Below are 10,632 nucleotides of genomic sequence, written 5' to 3' on the forward strand. Positions count from 1 at the left end.
GTGGACAAACTAACATTGCAGCAGGGAGGTAAATGGATGACCTGTCTGACTGTAGCAAAGGATTTGACAAGTAACACTCCAAAATGAATAACCCCATTATTTTCAGAGTTCAGTCATACATGGAATGCAAGTTCAAATTGTATTACTAAGAGTAATAACATTTTGACAAGCATGTGCAGACTTACTGGGGTTGTTATTGTTTCAATACGCAAAAGGGCTGTATTGGTCCAGATTTATGGGCGAGAAGCTGTATTAGATAAACCTCTCGTAATCATGTCTGTTTTACAAGTGTGGATACCTTTATTTCCATCATATCAAATGAGTTACACCCATATTCCAGCATTACAGAAACTGGACACTCATGAGCTCTGCCAGCAACAAATATTTCCCAATAGACATTCCAACAGTTGCTAAACAATCAATGCCATACATTTCTTTCCAACAATGAAATGCTTTATGGTTGATTGAGTGTGCTACGTTTCTTGTGATGCAAAAGTGAAGATTTTGATATCCTGTAATTGAGACCACCCAAATTTGTTTATTTTAACTCATGAAATTCATGAACAAAGTCACAAGATATTTAGAGTAGTTTGAGTATATAAAGACCCACAGTGGGAGAAACAGTTACTGCATTAGAACAGAGCGCAGGAATTATTTTTCACATGACATTTTATTCCCTTCAACTGGATAATCTGCTGGACCGGCAGTCTACCACGAACAGTCAAATTTTACCACAGCACTCTAGGGTTGTACAATTTTATTTCTTCTTAGGAGAAATCTGTACATTGAGGTTCTGGCCTTCAGTGTTTCACATACATATAATATTAGGACAATGCGACAGACCGTAAGCACACTGAAGGATCAGGAGCAGTTTCGCTCTTTACTCAAAGCTGGACAGGAAGGTCAACACAATCTCCTTCAGTTTGGCGTCAGCTGTCGGTGAGATCATACCATCGGTCCTGGAATAAAAGAGTCTCATTACTTCAGATTAAATTCATATCAACCTTCATAATGATTAACGTCAGCCATAGATTTTTACTGATTACTCAGATGGTCCCGTTACCTGATGGTGGTGAGCAGGTCCTGGTGCTGGCTGAGGACGTGTACAAGGAAGGCCTTCTCAAACCTGGTGATCTTGGCAGGGTCCATCTTGTCCAAGTGACCTCTGACACCAGCGTAGATGACTGTCACCTGCTCCTCAATGGCCATGGGGCCTGGGGGAGGGAGAGAAAGTTAAATAAAAATACATGTCTCCCCAAATTAAGGAGTGGCCCTGGTTGACAACATACAAAATGTTCAACTTTATTAGCACGCTGGGTGGTGACACTCACAGTACTGTCCCTGTTTGAGCAACTCAGTGAGGCGGACACCCCTGTTGAGCAGCTGCTGGGTGGCAGCGTCCAGGTCAGAGCCGAACTGGGCAAAGGCAGCCACCTCACGGTACTGGGCCAACTCTAGCTTCATGGTTCCAGCCACCTACACACAGTAAAGGACCACAATCGTATTATGGATTTAGGAGACTGATTCCAAGTGAGAAAATATTCTGGGGTAACTGGTCAACTGCAATGAAATAAAAAGTTTGTCTGCATTTATCTGCTGTATAATATCAGTCCCCTTAGAGCCCCAGGTCACACCTGCTTCATGGCCTTGGTCTGGGCAGCCGATCCGACTCTGGACACAGACAGACCCACGTTGATGGCTGGGCGGATACCTTTGTAGAACAACTCAGTCTCCAAGAAGATCTGCAGGGGAGAGAGAGCACACTTCTGTTTAGGGATTACATTAAACTTTGATAAGTTGACTGGAGGATACGGCAAGTGGGGCCAATAATAATATGACCACTCTCCACACCGCACCCACCTGTCCGTCAGTGATAGAGATGACGTTGGTAGGGATGTAGGCAGACACGTCTCCAGCCTGGGTCTCAATGACGGGCAGAGCGGTCAGGGAGCCGCCTCCGAAGTTGTCGTGCATCTTGGCAGCTCTTTCCAGCAGACGGGAGTGTAGGTAGAACACGTCACCGGGGTAGGCCTCGCGACCAGGGGGACGACGCAGCAGCAGGGACATCTGACGGTAGGCTACAGCCTGGAGGGATTTAGGAAGGATGCGAATACAGCTGTTAAACATGGGTAGATTAACAGAGCCTGGTTCCTTTATTTTTTCTTTATGAATCAGCATCACACCCAAGACTTTACTCAGCACAGACTTCCCCCTTCTCACCTGCTTGGACAAATCATCATAGATGATGAGGCCGTGCTTGCCGTTGTCTCTGAAGAACTCTCCCATGGAGCAGCCAGAGTATGGAGCCAGGTACTGCAGGGGAGCAGCATCAGAGGCTGTAGCAGACACCACAATGGTGTATTTCATAGCATCAGCGTCAGTCAGCCTCTTCACCAGCTGGGCCACAGTGGATCTCTTCTGGCCAATGGCAACATAGATACAGTACAGCTTCTTCTTCTCATCTTTGCCTTCGTTGAAACGCTTCTGGTTGATAATGGTGTCAATGGCAATAGCAGTTTTGCTGTTAGAATAGAAGCGGGAATTTGTATTAGATTACAGTTCTAGTGTCAGAGTAAACAAATAATTACTACAAATATAACTGCATGGCTTTAAAGTTGAATGGGAGGCAATAGAAAATGGTTGAAGCGCTGTCTACTACCCTCCAGGTAAAGGCAAATTAAGTGTAGATAGAACATTAACACATTCACAATTGTTTGACACATTGAACACGCAGAGTTGTAATCCCCAAATAGCCCGACTACGGGATAGATGGCACCAGGCCATTTGTTTACCCAGTCTGCCGGTCACCGATGATCAGCTCACGCTGGCCACGGCCAATGGGCACCAGGCTGTCCACGGCCTTGATACCCGTCTGCATGGGCTCCTTCACAGAGATACGGGGGATGATGCCAGGGGCCTTCAGACCCACACGCCTACGGATGCTCGACCCAAGAGGACCCTGAGGGACAAAGAAGGGTTATCACTATTCTGATCAGACCGATATGCCCAGACCGCAGTAAACCTGTAGTCATAACCCAAGGACCCTAGATCTGAAAGGATCAGGTGGGAGATCCTTTTTTATTGTGGCATCCAAGATGTTTGGGTGTAAAAATACATCTTCATGAATTCTTAAAATGAACTAACATTATGTTATACTATTAACTATGAATGTTTTCAAGAGTGCGCCGACAATGGTCTTCCTGTTCCTACCTCATCCTATACAACTACTTCTGTACACCTTTCCTATTCATATACTGTCCATACACATACAGTGCCTTCAGAATGTATTCTTATCCCTCTACTGCACATTTTGTTGCGTTACTGCCTGAATTCAAAATGGATTAAATAGATTTCACGATCACTCATCCACACAAACACAAGGGAAAACATGTTTAGAAATGTTGGCAAATTTACAAAAAAAAAGAAATACAGAAATCTCATTTACACAAGTACTCACACCCCTGAGTCAATAGCTATGCTCTCTAGCGGTGTTCGAATACTCATACTAGCTGCACTGTGTGTGACGTTAATTGAGTATGTAGTATGCTTATTGGTCATAGTATGACAAACGTTCCTGGATGTCGTACTACAGTCGCCAAAATAAAAAGTATACATGCAGTGGACACCATTTCTGTGCTTTTAGGGTCCATAATGCAAATCTTCAGAAAATGAGCGTGGCTTAACATTTTCAGATTTGAAGAAAATATGCAGCCAAAGTCCAAGGAAAGCGTATAGAAATATATTGCTTTAACAAATGTTTTTTTTTTAAATAAAGCAATGTAATAAAGTAATTACTTTTCAAATAAGGTACATTACGTTAGCTGACAATTTGTTAGCTACACTTCCCTTACAAACAGCATATCATTAATGCAGTTGCTTGTATGTACCAGTATGTTAGCTAGCTACCTAACGTTAGTTGGCTACTACATCGAACTTGCCAGTATTTTAACTATACGCCATCAAACTACCCACCCAACGTGTATGGACTTGATTATTCATGTCATTCTTAGCGGTATAGTTGTGCGTTCTCAATGGAAGTTGTAAGATGTCTTGCTAAACATTTGTTACGCTAACAAGCTAGCAAGAAGTAACACAGCAACAGAATCAACTTCCGGTAAACAAGCGATATGAGTATTCAAACACAGCTAATGTTAGAATCTTTGGAAGCCATTACAGCTGTCAGTCTCTGGTTAAGTCTAAACGTTGTACAATACTTGCACATTTCTTTTAAATTCTTCAAGATCTGCCAAGTCTTTTGTTGATCATTGCTAGACAACTATTTTCAGGTCTTGCCATACATTTTCAAGTCGATTTAAGTCAAAACTGTAACTAGGCCACTCAGGAACATTCAACGTCATCTTGGTAAACAACTCATGTACATTTGTCCTTGTGTTTTAGGTTATTGTCATGCTGAAAGGTAAATTTGTCTCCCAGTGTCTTGTGGAAAGCAGACTGAACAAGGTTTTCCTCTAGGAATTTGCCTATGCTTATCGCTTGTGTGTGATATATATATATATATATATCACACACACACACACACACACACACACACACACACACACACACACACAGCTAAAAACAAAACAAAAGGGAACACTTAAACAACAATGTAACTCCAAGTCAATCACACTTCTGTGAAATCAAACTGTCCACTTAGGAAGCAACACCGAATGACAATGTCACATGCTGTTGTGCAAATAGAATAGACAACAGATGGAAATTATAGGCAATTAGCAAGACACCCCCAATAAAGGAGTGGTTCTGCAGGTGGTGACCACAGAGCACTTCTCAGTTCCTATGCTTCCTGGCTGATGTTTTGGTCACCTTCGAATGCCGGCAGTGCTTTCACTTTAGTGGTAGCATGAGAGTCTACAACCCACACAAGTGGCTCAGGTAGTGCAGCTCATCCAGGATGGCACATCAATGCGAGCTGTGGCAAGAAGGTTTGCTGTGTCTGTCAGCGTAGTGTCCAGAGCATGGAGGCGCTACCAGGAGACAGGCCAGTACATCAGGAGATGTTGCCCTCCTACGGCGTCCTCCACAACCCAGCAGCAGGACCGCTACCTCCACCTTTGTGCAAGGAGGAGTAGGAGGAGCATTGCCAGAGCCCTGCAAAATGACCTCCAGCAGGCCACAAATGAGCATGTGTCTGCTCAAACGGTCAGAAACAGACTCCATGAGGGTGGTATGAGGGCCCGACGTCCACAGGTGGGGGTTGTGCTTACAGCCCAACACCGTGCAGGACGTTTGGCATTTGCCAGAGAACACCAAGATTGGCAAATTCGCCACTGGCGCCCTGTGCTCTTCACAGATGAAAGCAGGTTCACACTGAGCACATGTGACAGAGGTGACAGAGTCTGGAGACGCCATGCAGAACATTCTGCTGCCTGCAACATCCTCCAGCGTGACCGGTTTGGGGGTGGGTCAGTCATGGTGTGGGGTGGCATTTCTTTGGGGGGCCGCACAGCCCTCCATGTGCTCGCCAGAGGTAGCCTGACTGCCATTAGGTACGGAGATGAGATCCTCAGACCCCTTGTGAGACCATATGTTGGTGCGGTTGGCCCTGGGTTCCTCCTAATGCAAGACAATGCTAGACCTCATATGGCTGGAGTGTGTCAGCAGTTCCTGCAAGAGGAAGGCATTGATGCTATGGACTGGCCCGCCCGTTCCCCAGACCTGAATCCAATTGAGCACATCTGGGACATCATGTCTCGCTCCATTGCACCAGACTGTCCAGGAGTTGGCGGATGCTTTAGTCCAGGTCTGGAAGGATATCCCTCAGGAGACCATCCGCCACCTCATCAGAAGCATGCCCAGGCATTGTAGGGAGGTCATACAGGCAAGTGAAGGCCACACACACACACACTACTGAGCCTCATTTTGACTTGTTTTAAGGACATTACATCAAAGTTGGATCAGCCTGTAGTGTGGTTTTCCACTTTAATTTTGAGTGTGACTCCAAATCCAGAACTCCATGGGTTGATAAATTTGATTTCCATTGATAATTTGTGTGATTTTGTTGTCAGCACATTAAACTAAGTATTTAATAAGAATATTTCATTCAGATCAAGGGTGTGTTATTTTAGTGTTCCCTTTATTTTTTTTGAGCAGTGTATATTAAACTCCCAAGAAAAGCATACCCATAACATGATGCAGTCACCACCATGCTTGAAAATATGAAGAGTGGTACTCAGTGCTATGTTGATTTACCCCAAACAGAACACTTTGTTTTCAGGACAATGTTAATTTAGTTAGGGCCTCCAAAGTGGTGCAGCAGTCTAAGGCACTGATCAGTGTTAGAGCCAGCACTACAGATCTGGGTTCAATCCCGGGATGTGTAGCAGTCGGCCATGACTAGAAGACATAAAGTAGCGCACAATTGGCCCAGCATCGTCCGAGTTAGGACAGCTGGAATGTCCTTGTCCCATCACGCTCCAGTGAGTCACTGTGGCGTCCGGGCAAATGAACGCTGGCGTTGGTCGCCAGCTGTACGGTGTTTCCTCAGACACATTGGTGGGACTGGCTTCCGTGGTAAAAGAGCAGTGCGGCTTGGCAGGGTCATGTTTCAGAGGGCGCACGGTTCTCAACCGCCGCCCCTCCTGAGTACGCACGGGAGTTGCAGTTATGGGACAAAACTAACTACCAATTAGATTAGAAATTGGGGAGAATAAATTTTTTTATATATAAAGTTAATTTATTTGCCACATTTGTCAGTTTTATTATGTACAGGTTCTCTTCTCACAGTCATGGAGGTTAGTATTGTGGAGTAATAACTACAACGTTGATCCATCCACAGTTCTATCACAGCTATTAAACTAACTGCTTTAAACTATTGGCCTCAGTGAAGTCCCTGAGTGGTTTCCTTCCTCTCTGGCAACGGAGTTTGGAAGGACAGCTGTATATTTGGTGCGATTGGGTGTATTAATACACCATCCAAAGTAATTAATACATTCATCATGCTCAAAGGGATATTCAATGTCCACTTTTTAAAAAAATAAAACATTTTTACCAAATCGACCAAGAGGTGTCCTTTGCAAGGCATTGGAAAACCTCCCTGGTCTTTGTGGTTGAGCCTGTGTTTGAAATTCACTGCCCGACTGAGTGAATGTACAGATATTTGTATGTGTTGGGTACAGAGAGAGAGTAAAAAATAATGTTAAACACTATTGTACAGAGTAAATGCAACTAAAGATCTTTTTTTTTTTTTTACTGCTGAACTTATTTAGGCTTGCCATAACAGGGTTGAATACTCATTACTCAAGGCATTAAAAGCTTTTCATTTTTAATTGATTTGTAAAACATTTGACATTATGGGGCATTGTCTGTAGGCCAGTGACTTTAAAATTAATGTAAAAAAATACTTTCAGGCTGTAACAAAATGTGGAAAAATTAATGGGGTAATGTGAATACTTTCTGAAGGCACTAAATCCATCTATTCCAGACCGACATTGTTCTTTCTTATCTCTTTAATTTTAGGGATTTGTGTGCATTGTTAGGCATTACTGCACTGTTGGAGCTAGAAGCATAAGCATTTTGTGGCACCTGCAATAACATCTGCAATACGTGTACACGACCAACAATATTTGATGAATAACAATTAACTACATAAATCTGCCCTCACCTTTCCGTCGATGGCATTGCCCAGAGCGTCCACCACACGACCCAGCAGCTCCACACCCACTGGCACATCCACGATGGCACCAGTCCTCTTCACAATGTCACCCTCTTTGATCAGCTTGTCATTACCGAACACCACAACACCAACATTGTCAGGCTCCAAGTTCAGAGACATACCCTAGAAAAGAGGATAGAAGATGTTTTGTTAAAATGTACTGATTGACAACAGTAGTAGACGGAAAAGCTTAATCTGTTAAAAATGGTTCAGTTAGGATTCATAAACAAAATTTCTCCTAGATCTGCACCTTGAGCCCAGAGGAGAACTCCACCATCTCCTCTGCCTGAACATTCCTGAGACCATACACTCTGGCGATACCGTCACCAATGGACAGCACACGTCCAGTCTCTTCCAGATCAGCACTGGTGTCAGCACCCAGGATCTTCTCCTCCAGGATGGAGGACACCTCGGCAGTGCCTAAAATGTAGAAGATATACACATAAAACATAAAAAAGTTTACATTAAAACTGGTCGAGCTGCCCAGTGACACATGCCTACCAGACAAGCTAAATGAATTCTATGCGCGCATTGAGACAAGCAACACCGAAGCATGCATGGGAGCAGCAGCTGTTCCAGACGCTGTGTGATCATGCTCACCATAGCCTATGTGAGAAAGACCTTTAAACAGCCCTAGACCCACTCCAATTTGCATACCGCCCAAACAGATCCACAGATGACGCAGTCTATGGCACTCAACACTGCCCTTTCCCACATTGAACGCTGAGCTTTAGTCAACACCATAGCACCCTCAAAGCTCATCAAAGCTAAGGACCCTGGGACTAAACACCTCCCTCTGCAACAGGATCCTGGACTTTGACGGGCCGCCCCCAGGTGGTAAGGATACGCAACACCACATCTGCCACGCTGATCATCAACACGGAGGCCCCTCAGGGGTGCATGCTTAGTCCCCCACTGTACTCTGTTCACCCATGACTGCGTGGCCAAGCACTACTCCAACACCATCATTAAGTTTTCCGACGACAACAGTGCCTGATCACTGATAACGATGAGACAGCCTATAGGGAGGAGGTCTGAGACCTGGAAGTGTGGTGCCAGGACAACAACCTCTCTCTCAATGTGATAAAAACAAAGGAGATGATCGTGGACTACAGGTAAAAAATAAAAAAAATAAAAAAATGGACCTTTATTTAACTAGGCAAGTCAGTTAATAACAAATTCTTATTTTCAATGACGGCCTAGGAACAGTGGGTTAACTGCCTGTTCAGGGGCAGAACGACAGATTTGTAACTTGTCAGCTCGGGGGTTTGAACTTGCAACCTTCCGGTTACTAGTCCAACGCTCTAACCACTAGGCTACCCTGCCGCCCCAGGGTAGGGCCAAGCACACCCCCATTCTCATCGATGGGGCTGTAGTGGAGCAGGTTGAGAGCATCAAGTCCAAGCACAAAAAAACAGTTGTAAAGAGAGCATGACAACACCCATTCCCTCTCAGGAGACTGAAAAGATTGGGCATGGGTACTCAAAAGTCATACAGCTGCACCGTCGAGAGCATCCTGACCAGTTGCATCACAGCCCGGTATTGCAACTGCTCAGCCACGCTGGTTTATCATCTATGCATAGTCACTAACTCCACCTACATATAGATATTAGACTAACTTGTAGCCCCACACATTGTGTCAGTACCTGTACCCCCTGTATATAGCTTCTTATTGTTGATCTTTTATGCTTTAGTTTATTTTGTAAATACTTTTCTTCAAACAGCATTTTTGGTTAAGGGCTTGTAAGTAATAATTTCATGGTAAGGTCTACACCTGCTGTACTCGGCACATGTGACAAATAAGAACGATTTTCATTTTTGTTCATATATCACCACCATAGAGTAATCTCAGTTTATACAGGGGCAAATTAAGATAGCAACATTATGTTTTTGTTTTCAAATGTCATCTAAACCTAATGTGCCCAGCTCATAACAAGTGAAACTTGTGGCAAAACTGGATTTCTGATCCAAGAACAGAAGGTCATTCCTTGAGTCCCCATTCTCTCTATACTTACCGGTCTTCGCAGCAAGACATGGTCTGTGTGTGTGGAGGTGATTCACTCCTACGCAGGCGGCGGCAACATTCTTGGACACCTACAATTAATGAAAGCATGATCGGTTATTGTTAAAAACAAGTATAATTGAACCGCACAGAAATTGCACAATAAACTGGAATACGTTACAAACAAAACATGGCATAAGCGCTAGGCGTCAGCCCAAGTAACGTTAGCTATTAGCTAGCTAGGTTGTGCGCAAGTAGTCCTCCTTTGACAGCTGGCCTATGAAAAATATAAATCCAACTAAGCAACCAATTAAAAAAAAAGAAAATCGACCTTTTTAAAGCATAGGCTAGACACTACAGCTAAATACACTTACAGAAGCTTGTAGTATGTGCGCGCGAAGGGAGCATTCAGCATGTAAAGCGATCCTGACCTTCAGAAATTAGCTAACTAGCTGATAGCATGCTAACCTAGTCAGCTTGCTAGCACAGCCATTTTATATGGGGCCGTAGCGTTAGTTCAAGTGCGCATAAGCGCGTTGAACGTGCAAATCTAAACGAAATGTTAAATGAACGAGTTATAAAAACAATAAACCTAGCAAATTAACGTTACCAAATAAATATCAAGACGGTACGTCGAGTGACATACGTGTCCTTTCTTAGACATGTCGTTCTGGGACGAGCGCGTGAAGGTGGCGGCCTGTATGTACCCTTCACATACCCACTGCATTCACAATGACATTTTAAATCGTGCAATACTAAATGTCTTCTATTCAACATCCGAATCAAGGCAATACTCACAAATCCAGCACGTCTGGGCAGGCTCCTGGCCAGAGCCGCTGCAACTCGCACAGATAACATTTCGAATGGGACTTGTCCTCCACCACCTGCAAAGACCAGCTAGCTGTACTTGGAGGGTGTGCGAATGGCCGAAAACGAACCCCTTCTTCTTCTTTTTATG

The 10,632-nt window shown here is 44.1% G+C and overlaps 1 protein-coding gene across 1 annotated transcript; it reads right to left on the reverse strand.

Moving 5' to 3' along the window:
- Positions 1 to 278: 278 nt before the first annotated feature.
- Positions 279 to 10,609, reverse strand: LOC112248795 (ATP synthase subunit alpha, mitochondrial). The gene is made up of 11 exons (XM_024418114.2): positions 10,473 to 10,609; positions 9,688 to 9,766; positions 7,923 to 8,092; positions 7,622 to 7,795; positions 2,793 to 2,959; positions 2,221 to 2,521; positions 1,861 to 2,085; positions 1,635 to 1,742; positions 1,332 to 1,476; positions 1,064 to 1,214; positions 279 to 959 (listed from the first exon to the last, which is right to left on the reverse strand). The coding sequence occupies exons 1-11, from the start codon at positions 10,530 to 10,532 to the stop codon at positions 881 to 883; spliced, it is 1,659 nt and encodes a 552-aa protein (XP_024273882.1). The 5' UTR covers positions 10,533 to 10,609; the 3' UTR covers positions 279 to 880.
- Between the last annotated feature and the right edge of the window lie 23 nt (positions 10,610 to 10,632).

This window comes from Oncorhynchus tshawytscha, linkage group LG04 (genome assembly GCF_018296145.1).
Source record: "Oncorhynchus tshawytscha isolate Ot180627B linkage group LG04, Otsh_v2.0, whole genome shotgun sequence".
NCBI classification, from domain to species: Eukaryota; Metazoa; Chordata; class Actinopteri; order Salmoniformes; family Salmonidae; genus Oncorhynchus; species Oncorhynchus tshawytscha.